This window comes from Scomber scombrus, chromosome 16, assembly GCF_963691925.1.
Source record: "Scomber scombrus chromosome 16, fScoSco1.1, whole genome shotgun sequence".
NCBI lineage: Eukaryota > Metazoa > Chordata > Actinopteri > Scombriformes > Scombridae > Scomber > Scomber scombrus.
Window position 1 is genome coordinate 1,008,317 of NC_084985.1, and position 17,387 is coordinate 1,025,703.

Genomic DNA, 17,387 nt, shown 5'->3' on the forward strand with positions numbered 1-17,387 from the left:
GGATCCAACTTCTTGGCTTGTTCTGATCCTCCACAGTCCTCTTCTTTAAAGCCAGGTTTGCTTTGCTGCAGTGACCCACCACAACATTTGTGTGTCTTGAGCTGAAACTGACCAAGGAATGTTTGGCCACAGTCACTACAGTTTAATGATTTCTTCCCTGAGTGGACTTCCATGTGCGACATGATTCCTTTATATGTCATTTTTTTACCAAAAATTGAGAAGCTGTGTGCAGTTGCAGAGCCTGTCTCATTTTCTAGACCATTTAAACCTGACTGATGTTGTCTAGTCTGTTTGCAAAAATCTCTGTGAACACTGTTGACAGTCTTGGGTTCAATGTTGGGCTTGGCATCAGAGCTGCTAAATGGTTTGATGTCAGTTCGACATCCTTCATCACTTACAGAGACGTTTTTATTTCTCTGATAAGTGATACCTGACTGATGTTGCCTGGTTTCTTTCCAAAAAGAAATGTCAGCACTGCCATTAGTTTCATAAGATACCAAAGTCTTTTTGTCAGTATCTGGTTTGGAATGTCTCTCTGGATCTAAGGTTTGGGATTGTTGTGCTTCTCCACAGTCATTTTTCTTAAAGTCTGTTGTGCTTTGCTGAGATGACTTAGCAGGACACTCGTGTATTTTCAGCTGATATTGCCAACGATATCCTTCACCACAGTCACTGCAGCAGAATCGGTACTCCTCTGGGCTGGTGTGGTGTTTCATGTGTTCTACAAGAGTATCACTGCGTTTAAAGGTCTCATTGCAAACAGAGCAGCTGTATAGTGTCTGTCCTATATGGACTGTCAAATGTTTCTCAAGAAGGCTTTCACATCCAAACAGGAGATCACAATAAGAGCAAGTATACATTTGCAGTCCCTTATGTGTCCTCATGTGGGCATCGAGTTGGGAAATGGAAGGAAATGTTGCATCACATTCAGAACACTTCACTTGTGTCTTGCTTTTCATGCGGGAATGCTCTAGTGATGACTCATCACCACACTTGTGATTTTGGTGATGAAACGCTGATCTGAATCTTTTGTTACAGGCACTGCAGCCAAAAGGTTCGTCCCCTGTGTGCAATGTCATGTGGGACTCTAAATATGATTTGTATTCAAATTTTTTACCACATATTGAGCAATCAAATGGTTTCTCTCCAGTGTGAGATTTCATGTGGTAGCGCAGACATACATGATTAAAAAACTCACCACAAACTGAGCATTTGAAGGGTTTCTCTCCTGACTGATCTATCGTGTGTTTCCAAAGAGCCCTTTTGCTTGTAAATTTTTTACCACAAGTTGAGCAGCTGAAAGGTTTCTCCCCTGTGTGGGTTCTTTGGTGCTCAATCAGGCGTGAGTTATATCTAAATTGTTTTCCACACTCGGAGCATTCACAGAATTTCTTCGGTTCCATACGGTGATGCTTTTGTGATGATTCAGGATCACACTTGTGGTATAGGAGCTGTGACTTTGATCTGAATCTTTTGTTACAGGCACTGCAGATACATTGTTTCTCACCTGTGTCAGGTTCATTAGAGTAAGACATCTTGTCATCAGTATCAGGTAGTAAATGTCTATCTGGATGTGAGTTCCTGTCTGGTTCTGATCCTACACAGTCCTCTCCATCAGCTTCTGTTTTTATCTCCTCAGTTAGTGTTTGATGAAGCTGTGAGGACTGAGGTTTCTCTTCATCATCTTCACTCTTCACAGGAACAGGAGTCAATATGAACTTGGTGATATCAACCTCCTCCAGTCCTTGAAGGTGATCTCCCTCCTGATTGGTCCAGACTTCCTCCTGTTCCTCTTTCATGTGTGGGCGATCTGTGTCCTCCTTCTTTACCTCCCTGTTTACCTCTGTATGTAATGCCATGTATTGACTCAGACTTTCTCTATCTGTAAAAGCTTTATCGTTCTCAGAGGGGTTTAATTGTTTCCTGTCAGTCTTACACCTCACATGAGTGTCAGAGACTGATGGATGTTGTCTTGTCCCTTTCCAAAGATCACTGCCGTCAGTTTCAAGTTTAGAAAAGTCTGAAGTCTTGTCATCAGTATCAGGTAGTAAATGTGTATCTGGATGTGAGTTCCTGTCTGCTTCTGATCCTCCACAGTCCTCTCCTTCAGCTTCTGTTTTTATCTCCTCAGTTAGTGTTTGATGAAGCTGTGAGGACTGAGGTTTCTCTTCATCATCTTCACTCTTCACAGGAACAGGAGAGAATGTGAACTTGATATCAGCCTCCTCCGGTCCGTGAAGCTGCTCTCCCTCCTGACTGGTCCAGACTTCCTCCTGTTTCTCTTTAATATGTGGAGGATCTGGGTCCTCCTGGTCCATACTGTGAATCCTCACGCTCCCCTTCTGAGCACAACTTTTACCATAAATATTGCAGCTGAATGGTTTTTCTCCGGTGTGGACTCTCATGTGTTTGGTCAAGTCTCCTTTTTCAGCGCAGCACTTTCCAGAGAACGGACAGCTGTACGGTTCCTCTCCGGTATGGACTCTCATGTGTTTCTTTAAATCTGTTTTCTGGACAAAACCTTTACCACACACAGAACAACTGAACGGTTTCTCCCCAGTGTGATATTTCATGTGTGTGTTAAGGTGTTCTTTCTCATGGAAACTTTTACTACACACTGAGCAGGTGTATGGCTTCTCTCCTGTGTGGATTCTCATGTGTCTGGTCATGCTTCCTCTCACACTGAAGTTCTTCCCACAGAATAAGCAGCTGTACGGTTTCTCTCCGGTGTGACACCTCATGTGTGCCGTTAGTGATCCACTATCTTTAAAAGACTTATCACACCCAGAGCAAGGAAATGGTCTTTCACCAGTGTGGTCTCTTATATGTCTCTTCAAATTTCCCTTATGACTAAATCTTTTACCACAATACGAGCAAGGAAAGGGTCGTTCCTTTGTTGGAGATCCATTGTCATTCTCAGGAGCTTCACTGTTTTTTGGACCCTTGAAACCTGATTGACCTTCATTTGTTTCTGTCCAATCATCATCACTGTCATCAGTTTCCGTAGACTCTGGAGAGTTGCCATCACTAAATAGTTGTAAATGTTCATCTGGATGTGAGTTCCTGTCTGGTTCTGATCCTCCACAGTCCTCTCCTTCAGCTTCTGTTTCCATCTCCTCAGTTAGTGTTTGATGAAGCTGTGAGGACTGAGGTTTCTCTTCATCATCTTCACTCTTCACAGGAACAGGAGTGAATGTGAACTTGGTGATATCAACCTCTTCCAGTTCTTGAAGCTGCTCTCCTTCCTGACTGGTCCTGACTTCGTCCTGTTCCTCTTTAATGTGTGGAGGATCTGGGTCGTCCTTCTTTACCTCCCCGTTTACCTCTGTATGTAATGCCATGTATTGGCTCAGACTTTCTCTTTCTGTAGGTTCGTCCCCTATATGCACTCTAATGTGGGACTCTAGATGTACTTTGTATGCAAATTTTTTACCACACATTGGGCAATCAAATGATTTCTCTCCAGCGTGAGATTTCATGTGGTAGCGCAGACATGAATGATCAAAAAAAATGTGTCTACTAAGAGCCCCTCTGCTTTTATATTGTTTACCACAAGCTGAGCAGCTGTAAGGTTTCTCCCCTGTGTGGGTTCTCTGGTGCCTTATCATGTTTGACTTTGTTTTAAAACATTTCCCACACTCGGGGCATTTACAGAATTTCAGTTGTTTCCTGCGTTTTTTACAGGGAGGATTTTGTGATGACTCAGGATCACACTTGTGGTTGAGCTGTGACCTTGATCTCAATCTTTTGTTACAGATAAATTGTTTTTCCCCTGTGTCACGTTCAGAAGAGTCTGAAGTCTTGTCATCAGTATCAGGTTGTAAATGTGTATCTCGGTGTGAGTTCCTGTCTGGTTCTGATCCTCCACAGTCCTCTCCATCAGCTTCTGTTTTTATCTCCTCAGTTAGTCTTTGATGAAGCTGTGAGGACTGAGGTTTCTCTTCATCATCTTCACTCTTCACAGGAACAGGAGTCAATATGAACTTGGTGATATCAGCCTCCTCCAGTTCTTGAAGCTGCTCTCCCTCCTGACTGGTCCAGACTTCCTCCTGTTCCTCTTTAACGTGTGGGGGATCTGGGTCCTGGTGGTCCCGACTGGAGCTGGGAACCTCTTCTTTATTCTCTAACAGCTGCTGAACATCTGCAGGACTCTCTGAAATACAAACACAATAAGTGGAAATATGAGTTAATTTTTTTAAGCCAAGCTTGACACTTTTATGTGATGTTAATCAGGGATGTAAAAAACATATCTGCTTTCACCATATTCATATAATATCAATATTTTAATATAAAATAATGCAGGATTATTATATCCATATAAAATACCTTACATTATTATAATACAGTATTTTATCTACCCAGCAGTGAAAAAATACTCAAGTTAGCCCCATTTTAACCAGACTCATAGTGACTCATTCATAACTAAACTTCTCACATGTTTTTTTCACTCATAATACTGCAGTACTTTTACTGTAATACTGCATACTACATCACTCATAATACTGCAGTACTTTTACTGTAATACTGCATACTACATCGCTCATAATACTGCAGTACTTTTACTGAAATACTGCATACTACATCACTCATAATACTGCAGTACTTTTACTGTAATACTGCATACTACATCACTCATAATACTGCAGTACTTTTACTGTAATACTGCATACTACATCACTCATAATACTGCAGTACTTTTACTGTAATACTGCTCACGCCCGCCGATAGGGGGGGACAAACGGGTCTGTTGTCCCGGGGCCAGGGTAGGGGGCGGGGCCAGAACTGGGCCCACATTAAATTATGGAATAATTTTTCAAAATAGGCCTATCTGTGGAAAGATGTGTAATATTTGAGTTACATAAAGGCTTGTAATTGTTTTCTTCCTAATCGCTCTTGAAATAGTGGTCAAGAACCTCCCCCCCCCACCCCCAACACAAAAATGGTTTGGCCGCTGATCAAAATTTGATGTTGTCATTTGAAGTTCAGTACGCTAAAAATGTCCGGTCAGCCCAAGTCCGGTGCTCAGAAAAGTAAAGAAAAGAGAAGAAGAGAAGAAGAAGAAAATCGAGGCCTTAGAGATTTTCTAAACAAATATTTTTAAAAAGGTGGTGACGGTGAAGCTGGAACTAGTAAAGTCAACGTAGAGCAAGGTAAGAAACAGCGCAGCCAACGTTTACCGGCAGCCTTGTAACGTAACCTAACAGGTCAGCTAATGTTAACGTCCATTAGCTTGTATAAAAGCCTGACACAACACGTTATCTTTGACAGAAACAGTTGAGTTTGGTAGCTCCGTCAGAGAGGAGAGAGATCCAGCTGCAGTCAGGTGACCGAGAGAGTGATGCAGGAGAGCTGCCCCGCAACGGAGGGACAGAGTCAGGCTACCGGTGAGAGAGAAGAGAGTCACAGTGGAGCGGGAGGGGCTCGCTGCCCCGTCAGATAGTCTAGGCAGGATGGATCAGAGACTGATCAGACATTTAATATCAGCGATCCTGCATCGTGGCCCTATAAAATGACCGAGTCTGATAGAGTAGGAGTAGGAAGAGCAGAGGAGAGGCAGTGTTGGGGAGACTTAAACTACATGTAGTTGAACTACATAGCTTAACTACAATATGCTGTAACTTGCTTGTAGTTAAACTAAATTCATATTTTGTGCTGCGTCGAGTATTTCAACTACTTTTTGGGTCATTTTTTGTAGTTAAACTCAATTTACAAACTACAATTTTGGTCAATAACATTTTGCTGGCATAGACGCCTTTATTTAGCAGCGTATATGACATGCGCTCTAACCACTCGACCACCTGCACATGAAATATTTCTTGTAAAAAAAAGACCTATATAATATAATTTTATTTTACCATTATTGTTCCAGAACTCTCTTTGATAAAAGGCATGAATCATGTCATGACACGCCAACATTGTTGTTGAAGACACAGCGATCTAGAATATGTTTTCCTCTTTGGGTTTTTTATTACATTTTTTGTAGACTGATTTACATGTGGGTATTGGGGTAGGCTTTTCATTTTCTCTTTATATTACCCAACATGTCTATAGATTACCCAACATGTCTTTATATTACCCAACATGTCTATAGATGACCCAACATGTCTATAGATGACCCAACATGTCTATAGATGACCCAACATGTTTATAGATTACCCAACATATCTATAGATGACCCAACATGTCTATAGATTACCCAACATATCTATAGATTACCCAACATGTCTATAGATGACCCAACATGTCTATAGATGACCCAACATGTCTATAGATTACCCAACATGTCTATAGATTACCCAACATGTCTATAGATGACCCAACATGTCTATAGATGACCCAACATGTCTATAGATGACCCAACATGTCTATAGATTACCCAACATGTCTATAGATTACCCAACATGTCTATAGATGACCCAACATGTCTATAGATTACCCAACATGTCTATAGATGACCCAACATGTCTATAGATTACCTAACATGTCTATAGATGACCCAACATATCTATAGATTACCCAACATGTCTATAGATTACCCAACATGTCTTTATATTAACCAACATGTCTATAGATTACCCAACATGTCTTTATATTAACCAACATGTCTATAGATTACCTAACATGTCTTTATATTAACCAACATGTCTATGGTGAACCTACAGTATGTTAACCAGCTTTTTTTCTATAAAAAAATAAAACTGAGTTGAGAGGCATATTTCTGCTGGCATGTGAATTTTTTATAGGCTATTATATTTAGTTTCATATACACCACATGTTGATTTATTTAACGCTGAGTTAAATGAGTATAATGAGTATAAGCAGTTGCTAAAGCTACTTTTTTTAGCTGTAGTTTTACAAACTACATTTTTCATGGGGTAGAAATGTAGTTTGTTCAAACTACTGTCAGGCTGGACTACATGTAGTTTTACAAGCTATGCTTGCAAAGTAGCTTCACCCCAACACTGAGGAGAGGAGAGGAAGAGCAGAGGAAAGAGGAGCGATCTGGGTGCGTGGGGGCCCATCTAAGATTATCTCGTTCCGGGCCCAGGCAAGACTGTCAGCTGGCCTGATACTGCATACTACATCGCTCATAATACTGCAGTACTTTTACTGTAATACTGCATACTCCATCGCTCATAATACTGCAGTACTTTTACTGTAGTAGTATATTTCCTGCAGTACTTTTGCTAGTAATGCAGTATTATCTTCATACAGAGAATAATCAGTATATATAACAGGCAGTGATAAAGATCATCAGAACAATGGCAGCAGAAAGAAAACCAACCTGCTCTCAGCAGCTTCACATCGGGGTGTAAAACCAAATCAAGTAGTTTCCGTTTGTGATCGATCTCCTTTTCAACTCCAGATATTGATTCATCGAAATGTTCAAACAGATCAGCGCGAGCCGCATTTATCAGCCGCCGTTTGAATAAATCTTTAAGTTCCCGAATTCTGGACATTTTCTACAGATCGTAGAGTCAAAGAAGAGAAAACTACACTCTGAACTTCTTCTCTTATTTACATCGGTATCTGTTCCGACAAAGCGCGCCAAGACCCGGAAACAAAAACTTAACTTCCGGGACCGGTATACTCCACTGGCCTTCAGAGTAAAAGCAAAAGGCGTCTGACTGTTTAAGAAGCATTTGAAAAATTGTGCAGCACTGTGCCAGAGAGACCTGTCCATTTCTCAAGTTGATTAAAATGCCATAATAAATTGTATCATATTGAGAACTAAACAGAAACAGGTCAGCAACTCAATTTTGCCTTTTGCTTTTTCTGTGAAGGCCAGTGGAGTATACCGGAAGTCATGTTTTTTTTCCGGGTCTTGGCGCGCTTTGTCGGAACAGATACCAATGTAAATAAGAGAAGAAGTTCAGAGTGTAGTTTTCTCTTCTTTGACTCTACGATCTGTAGAAAATGTCCAGATTTCAGGAACTTAAAGATTTATTCAAACGGCGGCTGATAAATGAAGCTCGCGCTGATCTGTTTGAACATTTCGATGAATCAATATCTGGAGTTGAAAAGGAGATCGATCACAAACGGAAACTACTGGATTTGGTTTTACACCCCGATGTGAAGCTGCTGAGAGCAGGTTGGTTTTCTTTCTGCTGCCATTGTTGTGATGATCTTTATCACTGCCTGTTATATATACTGATTATTCTCTGTATGAAGATAATACTGCATTACTAGCAAAAGTACTGCAGGAAATATACTACTACAGTATAAGTACTGCAGTATTATGAGCGATGTAGTATGCAGTATTACAGTAAAAGTACTGCAGTATTATGAGCGATGTAGTATGCAGTATTACAGTAAAAGTACTGCAGTATTATGAGCGATGTAGTATGCAGTATTACAGTAAAAGTACTGCAGTATTATGAGTGATGTAGTATGCAGTATTACAGTAAAAGTACTGCAGTATTACAGTAAAAGTACTGCAGTATTATGAGCGATGTAGTATGCAGTATTACAGTAAAAGTACTGCAGTATTATAGTGATGTAGTATGCAGTATTACAGTAAAAGTACTGCAGTATTATTAGCTGGGACGGGCTGGATTGGCTCCATTATGTGTTGTTGTCAGTGTTGAATTTAAAAGTAAGAAAACAACAATAGCAATGAATACTTATTATGATTTAAAATAATTAAAAAAAAAAAAAATTTAAGTACAGGAACCCAAAAGAGCGACTTAATTACAATAATTTGAGTAGTTATCATAAGTTACTTCCACTCTGGGAAATATAAAACTAAAATATAAAACTGTCCACTCAGCTCACCTCAGTTAGGCTGCTAGAAAATAAAGTCCATCTTTCTGTCATCGTAGTGTCATGAAGTTTTTCCTCATTAGATTTAAGCTCTAAGAAAAGAAAAGTCCCAGCTGGTCCTTGTCCACTGCCAGCGCTTCAGTTTCTCCCTCTGCTGTCTGATTTGGTTGTAGCGCTGCTCGTCCAGGTGGAGGTCTACTCTGGAGTTTTTAAGCTCACCTTAGCTTGCAGATGTGTTGCTGAAGTTTAATGTTGGTGTGCTGACTTTGTTAGGTGAGCAGGGCTAACAGATCCAGTATAAACCCAAAGAGCTCTGACCTATTCATTTGTTACAGCCGGTCTTTGAAATGCCTTTAACAGTTTCCCCCTTTTCTGTTAATTCTAGTTCTGCAGTTGGTCTGCTATTAAGCTAGTTGGTCTCCTCTTCCATAACTGCAGACACAGTGACACAGCGCCGCCTGGTGGTAAAGCTAGGTATACCCCAAGGCCTCCTGGTTTCATCTTTAACAATGTGTTGTATTTATAAAGCTTGTTATATTATCCATTGTGTCAAATCTGCATCTGAAAAGTAACTAAAGCTGTTAAATAAATGTAGTGGAGTAGAAAGTAGCATCACATGGAAATACTACAGTAAAGTACAAGTACCTCAAACTGTACTACAGTAAAGTAAAAGTACCTCAAACTGTACTACAGTAAAGTACAAGTACCTCAAATTGTACTACAGTAGAGTACAAGTACCTCACATTGTACTACAGTAGAGTACAAGTACCTCAAACTATACTACAGTAAAGTACTAGTACCTCTAACTGTACTGCAGTAAAGTACAAGTACCTCAAACTGTACTACAGTAAAGTACAAGTACCTCAAACTGTACTGCAGTAAAGTACTAGTACCTCCAACTGTACTACAGTAAAGTACAAGTACCTCAAACTGTACTTAAGAACAGTACTTCAGTAAATGTACTTAGTTACTTTTCACCACTGACAAGCTTAAGCTACGTTTAGTGTAGCAGAATGTGAGGGTTCGGGTTCGGGGAGCAGGGACAGATGTTGGGCCTCTACTGACCCCCGACTATACAGCGTAGAATTCCAGAGCTGAAATGACAAAATGATTGATCTTTATCATCAACTAAGGGTTATTGTCATAATCTATTAATCTGTTTATTACCCTCTCAATTAATTAGATGTTTGGTCAGTAAAAAAAGAAAGTGTTCTCTATTCATCAGAGCCTGCAGTACCAGTCAGATACTCAAAGTGTTTTGTTAATTTGATGCGATAAAGAAAAGCACAAGATTTCCACGTTTCCATTTCAACTTTTGTTTGCATGGAGGATTTAACATTAACATTTACAAACTGAAATCTATCTGACTTAAACCATTTTAATACAGTTCCTTTGATGCCAATTAAATGTTTAAGTCTCTGTAACAGGATTTGATGGTCAATGGTGTCGAAGGCAGCACTAAGATCTAACAGGACGAGGACAGAGAGAAGCCCATTGTCTGATGAAGTTAAGAACATTGTAATGTTGAGTCTGGTCAAAGTGGAGCTAATTTGAGTATAATTTGACTGCTGGGTGGATAAACTACTGTATAACAATAATGCAAGGTATTTTATATAGATGAATATTCCTGCATACATGGCTTAAAAAATTAACTCATATTTTCACGTAATGTGTTTGTATTTCAGAGAATCCTGCAGATGTTCAGCAATTGGAGAATAAAGAAGAGGTTCCCAGCTCCAGTCGGGACCACCAGGACCCAGATCCTTCACACATTAAAGAGGAACAGGAGGAAGTCTGGACCAGTCAGGAGGGAGAGCAGCTTCAAGAACTGGAGGAGGCTGATATCACCAAGTTCATATTGACTCCTGTTCCTGTGAAGAGTGAAGATGATGAAGAGAAACCTCAGTCCTCACAGCTTCATCAAACACTAACTGAGGAGATAAAAACAGAAGCTGATGGAGAGGACTGTGGAGGATCAGAACCAGACAGGAACTCACATCCAGATACACATTTACAACCTGATACTGATGAAAAGACTTCAGACTCTTCTGAGACTGACGACAAGACTTCTGACTCTTATGGACCCGACACTGGTGACAGTGAGATTGAGACCGAAGACAGTGATGAGTGGAAGGAGACCAGTGAACCTCAGTCAGGTTTAAAGTCTCATATGAGTTGTAATACTAGGAAGAAATCACTTAGCTGCTCTCAGTGTGGTAAAGAATTTGGTCACAAGGGAAACCTGATGATACACCAAAGAATGCACACAGGGGAAAGACCTTTCAGCTGCTCAGTTTGTGGTAAAAAGTTTACATCCAAGGGGACTCTAATGAGACATAAGAAAACTCACACAGGAGAAAAACCATTTAGTTGCTCAATCTGTGGTAAATCCTTTAGTTATTCAATTCTGTACTACCACATGAAGACTCATACTGGAGAGAAACCATTCAGTTGCACAGTGTGCAAAAAAAGTTTTATCCAAAAAGCAAGACTGTTGTACCACATGAGAATACACACAGGAGAGAAACCATTTAGTTGTTCAGTTTGTGGTAAAAAATATGCAAACAAAGTTAATCTAAAGTATCACATGACAATTCACACAGGGGAGAAACCATTTAGCTGCAGTGCCTGTAACAAAAGATTCAGATCAAGGTCACAACTCCTATACCACAAGTACCGTAATTGTGGCAGTAACTCATCACAAAAGCCTCCCCATAAAGAACGTAAGAAACCAGAGAGCTTCTGTGAATGCTCCGAGTGCGGGAAAAAATTTAGCCAAAAGTCAAACTTGATTATACACCAAAGAACCCACACAGGGGAGAAACCGTGCAGCTGCTCAGTTTGTGGTAAAAGATTTATAAGCAAAGGGTCTCTCAGGACACATATGATAAGTCACACAGGAGAGAAACACTTCAGTTGCTCAATTTGTGGTAAATCTTTTAATCAGTCTGGTTTGCGCTACCATCTGAAAACTCACTCAGGAGTGAAACCCTTCAGTTGCTCGGTTTGTGGTAAAACGTTCATTCAAAAATCAAGTCTGAAGGTTCACATGAAATCTCACACTGGAGAAAAATCATTTTGTTGCTCAGTGTGTGGTAAAAAATATGCACACAAAGTAAATCTAGAGTCCCACATGAGAGTGCACACAGGAGAGAAACCTTTTAGCTGCAGTGTATGTAACAAAAGATTCAGATCAAGGTCACATCGCCTAGGCCACAAGTGTGCTGATGAGTCATTAGCAAAGTGTCCTCGCATAATAAGACAGACACAAGTGAACTGTTCTGAATGTGATGCAACATTTCCTTCCTCTTCCCTACTTAATATCCACATGAGGACACATAGGGGACTGAAAGTATATACTTGCTCAGTTTGTGGTTTAGTGTTTGGGTATAAAAGTACTTTCGAGACACACATGAAAATCCATTCAAGTGAGAAACCATACAGCTGCTCTCTTTGTGACAAAACATTTAAACATAACCGTGGTCTTGCACAACACATGGCACGCCACAACAAGCTGGATGAGAAACAACAATCCAGAAACTTAGATCCAGAGAGACATTCGAAACCAGATACTGACAAAAAGACTTTGGTATCTTTTGACACTAATGGCAGCGCTGACATTTCTTTTTGGAAAGAAACCCGGCAACATCAGTCAGGTATCACTTATCAGAGAAATAAAGACGTCTCTGTAAGTGATGAAGGATGTCAAACTGACATCAAACCATTTAGCAGCTCTGATGCCAAGCCCAACATTGAACCCAAGACTGTCAGCAGTGTTCACAGAGATTTTGGCAAAAAAATGACATATAAAGGAATCATGTCGCACATGGAAGTCCACTCAGGGAAGAAATCATTAAACTGTAGTGACTGTGGCCAAACATTCTTTAGTCAGTTTCAGCTCAAGACACACAAATGTTGTGGTGGGTCACTGCAGCAAAGCAAACCTGGCTTTAAAGAAGAGGACTGTGGAGGATCAGAACAAGCCAATAAGTTGGATCCAGGGAGACATTCCAAACCAGATACTGATGAAAAGACTTTGGTATCTCATGAAACTAATGGCAGTGCTGACATTTCTTTTTGGAAAGAAACCAGGCAACATTGGTCAGGTGTCACTCATCAGAGAAATAAAGACGTCTCTGTAAGTGATGAAGGATGTCAAACTGATAAGAAGCCATTCAGCTGCTCTGATAACAAGGCCCAAATTGAACCCAAGACTGAACAAAGTGTTGACAGTGAGTTTTCCAAACAGACCAGACAACAACAGAGACATTTAAATGATCCAAACAATGGAAGAGTGACTGTAATTGCTCTTAAATTGAATACGGGCGAGAAACCATCCAGCTCTGAGTATCCTAAAATGTTTGCTCACTCTCAAAATGAGCAAACGCACACAAAGTGTCATACTAGAGAGAAACTATTCAGTTGCCTTGTTTGTGAGAAAAGTTTCAATTTGGAGTCAGAGCTGGGAAGCCATAAGTGTGATGGGGAATCCTCACAGCTTCCTCAAAGCCAAACTAAGGAACGGATCAATGCCAGAGGTGAAAGTTGTACGAAAGGTTTTACTTTCTGCTGTTCAGTTTGTAACAAAGGTTTCAATGAGAGCGAGCCATTAGTTAAACACATGCGAAGCCATGCTGACCACAAACCATTTAGTTGCTCGATTTGTGGTAAAGAATTTACATGGAGAAGATATCTGACAAAACACATGGAGATCCACACAAAGCCATTCTTTGGCTGCCCTCGGTGTGATAGAGTATTTGGCAGCGAAAGACAACTGTACGTACACTTGGCAGCTCACAATAGGAAAAACAATAAATATAGTTGCACAGTATGTGATGAACAGTTTGCCAAATATGACGAATTAAGGACTCACATGAGACTTCAGACAGGAAAGAAGCTGAAGGAGGCTTATATCGGAAAGTTCACATTCACTCGTGTTCCAAAGAAGAGTGAAGATGATGAAGAGAAACCTCAGTCCTCACAGCTTCATCAAACACTAACTGAACAGATGGAAACAGAAGCTGAAGGAGAGGACTGTGCAGGATCAGAACTAGACAGGAACTCACATCCAGATACACATTTACAATCTGATACTGATGACAAGACTTCAAACTCTTCTGAACTTGACACTGACGACAGTGATTTCTGGACAGAGACCACACAACATCCATCAGTCTCTGACAGTCATGGGAGGTGTGATACTGACAGAAAACCATTAAAAACCTTTGAGAGTGATCAGGCTTTTACAGAAAGAGAAAGTCTGAGTCAATACTTGGCATTACACACAGAGGTAAAGAAGGAATACCCAGATCCTCCACACATTAAAGAGGAACAGGAGGAACTTTGGACCAGTCAGGAGGGAGAGCAAAAGACTTCAGACTCTTCTGATACTGACAGTGATGACAGTGATTTTTTTAAACTGTATGAAAAATAAAGTAAATGTGATGCTTTCGAAACTCCGGAGTATTTTAATACTTATAGTGCTGACAGTGACTGTTGGACACCAGTCTGTTGGAATGTCTGTCAGGTCTGAATTCATATAATACATTCAACACAAATTGGGCTTTTATTGCGTTATAATAAATGCTTTTCCTTTGCATCATGGTCCTGCATTGTACTCACTGATGTGTAAATGGGATCCTGCCTACCATTCATCATTTTCTTTACTTTGAATGTTGTATTGATGGACCTGTCTGATACATACACTGTATATAAGATATGGACGTAACATCAGTGACGTCACCCATTGGTTTGTGGACTGCTGCTCGGAGACCAATAGTATCGGATCTGAGCAGCGCCATCTTGAAAATTTCAGGTGCATGCTGGGAAAAATAAAAACAGGGATTCTACTTATATGGGCATCAGGAGGAGCATGAGGCGCCCTCCTGAACCTGTGAACCAATCAACCTGTCAATCACCACGTAGCCACGCCCTAATGCATACCCTGCTTTATCGTCACATATAAAATTAGGGAGGCCAAAATGTCCCAAATGAACATCATACTGCATTGAAGAAGGCTTTAAACTAGCGATTGAGACCATAAACACATTTTGAAAACGTTTACTGAGGTTAGAAATCAAGTGAGAAGTTGGTGAATTCTCCATTGACTTGTATAGAGACGGAAGTCCTTTTGACACCAAAACGGTCGCCCCCTGTTGGCCTTTTGATAGAATGCAGTTTTAAGTTACTTCTGCGTTGGCATCATTTCAGAGGACCAGAGCTCCCCGCCTGGTATGATAATATTGAGGAGAATTCATGATTGCTGTTGGTTCCTCTGCAGATGTCAATAAAACTGGAACATTTACCCTTTCAATCTTTATAGCCAATTTTTTTAGTGATCTTCTTGTCTTGATAGTTTTCCAACATTTGAAAGTGCTGATGTTTGTTGGCAGTTGACTTAAAAGTTTAATGATGCACGTTGTTTGTTACTGACAACAAAACTATTTTTTAGCTTTGACATTTTAGTCAATCCTTTAACATAAATGAAAGAAGATTAGATACAAATACCCCATTTAACCCCCCTGTTGTCCTCGAGTCAAGGAAGGGAGGAAGAAGGAAGGAAAGGAAGGAAGGGAGGAAGAAGGGAGGAAAGGAGGAAGAAAGAAGGAAAGTAGGAAGGGAGGAAGAAGGAAGGAAAGGAGGGAGGGAGGAAGAAAAGGAGGGAGGAAGGAAGGCAGGAAGAGGAAAGAAGGGAGGGAGGGAGAAAGGAAGACACGAAGGAAGGAAAGAAGGAAGGGAGGAAGGTAGGGGGGAGGAAAGAAAGAAGGAGGAAGGGAGGGAGGAAAGGAGGGAAGGTAAGAAGGAGGAAGGAAAGACAGAATGAAGGAAGAAAGGAGGATGGAGGAAGGAAAGAAGGAAGGGAGGAAAGAGAGAGGAAGGAAAGAAAGAGAGAAGGAGGGAGGGAGGAAGGACAGACGGAAGGGAGGAAAGAAAGAAGGAACAGTCAAAACAGACGGGGTCAATTTGACCCGGTAGGACGACACGAAGGTTAAATGTTGAATTGAAGGATTTTACTGAACCCAACTAAAGATAGCAGCCAAATTAGATTTTCTGACACTCAACAAGATCGTAAAGACTCACCGAAGCGTGAACTCAGCGCAGACTCGTGTTGCTCTGAAGAAGACAGCGATGCCTCAGCTGGACCTCTGGACGCCTGCTAAAACTAAATGACCACACTGACTGTTTAGTAACCGGCTTTCAGGCTCATTAGCTGGGAACAGGTGCAGATAATTACTGAGTGGGAACAGGTGCAGATAATTACTGAGTGGGAACAGGTGAGTAGGTGGGAAGGTAGAAAAGTCTGGCGACATCTAGTGGACAGGTGGAGAAATTGCAAATATCAGAGCGGAGAGTATTGAAGACAGGGAGCAAGACAAACACTCACAGGGACTAAGCAGGAGTCATGACAATGAAATGATAATTTGCAATTATGTAATCATGAAGTTTCCACACAGTTAAAGAAACAAGTGTGTGTCCTGGTCATAGTCGGTGAGACTGTAGAGCAACTTGTGCCGACCACTTGAAGAAATGTGAGATAACAAACCATCCAACAATAACTGAAACCCCTAATTAAGAAATGCAGAAACAGCATTTTCTTTTTTTTACTCCATTGATTTTTCCCAGATTGTGTTGAAGTAAACACCGTTTTAAATAAATAATATGAACCTGCAGATACATTAAATATGTATGCTGTGATTAAATTAAAATAAAGATTCAGCCATAAGATTCAGTGTCAGCAAATAAGATTTTTAATAATGTAAAAAGTATTAACAAACAGGCACTGTGGGAACATTTTGTATATGTGCAGAGTACAACATTGTGGCACTGAGAGCACCAGCCTTCTCCTTCTTCTAGACTAATAATAATCAAGTATAGTAGAGAGTAAAACAGAAAAGTGAAATAAAACAAAGAAGAAACTTAGTAAATCAAATCAGCCAAAGAGCAGCAGCAGTATGACTCTCTGATGAGATCCCGAGAGTCAAAATGTGTCTCTAACTCATTTCTCTTGTTTCTTCTGTATGATATTTCATGTGATTATTAAAGCTTTGCCTCCAGGTAAAACATTTCCCACACACTGAACAACTGAACGGTTTTTCTCCTGTGTGTGTTCTCATGTGCACTTTCAGATGTCCACTTTCAGTAAAACGGTTCCCACACACCGAGCAAACAAAGGGTTTCTCTCCGGTGTGGATCCTAAGGTGTTTTCGTAGCGATCCGCTGCATGAAAAATATTTCATACAAACTGAACAGCCGAAGGGTTTTTCTCCTGTATGGATTCTCATGTGTTCCTGCAGATTTTTCTTGCGGCAAAATCTTTTAGCACACTCAGGGCAGGTGAACGGTCTCTCTACAGCATTAACCGCACTTTCACTTTCAAGGATGGTATTATTATCCCGTGGACAGTCTGACTGATGTTTCTTGGTCTCCTTGGAAACATCAGCAATGACTTCAATTTGAAGTTTAGAAGTGTTTGAGGTTTTTGAGCAGCTGGCCAGCGGCTCTGCCTCTCTGTTCTTCAAGGTCTGACTCGGATGGAGGTTGGAAGACTCACCAGCACACTTGTGGTTTTTGAGGTTGTAACGCCAAGCAAATCTTTTACCACAAACACAGTAAAGGAAACGTTT

The 17,387-nt window shown here is 40.6% G+C and overlaps 1 protein-coding gene across 1 annotated transcript; it reads left to right on the forward strand.

The window, feature by feature from the left end:
- Positions 1-7,917: 7,917 nt before the first annotated feature.
- LOC133996056 (oocyte zinc finger protein XlCOF22-like) lies at positions 7,918-17,171 on the forward strand. Its single transcript, XM_062435598.1, has 4 exons — positions 7,918-8,092; positions 10,449-12,034; positions 16,890-16,961; positions 17,058-17,171. The coding sequence occupies exons 1-4, from the start codon at positions 7,918-7,920 to the stop codon at positions 17,169-17,171; spliced, it is 1,947 nt and encodes a 648-aa protein (XP_062291582.1).
- The last annotated feature ends 216 nt before the right edge of the window (positions 17,172-17,387 follow it).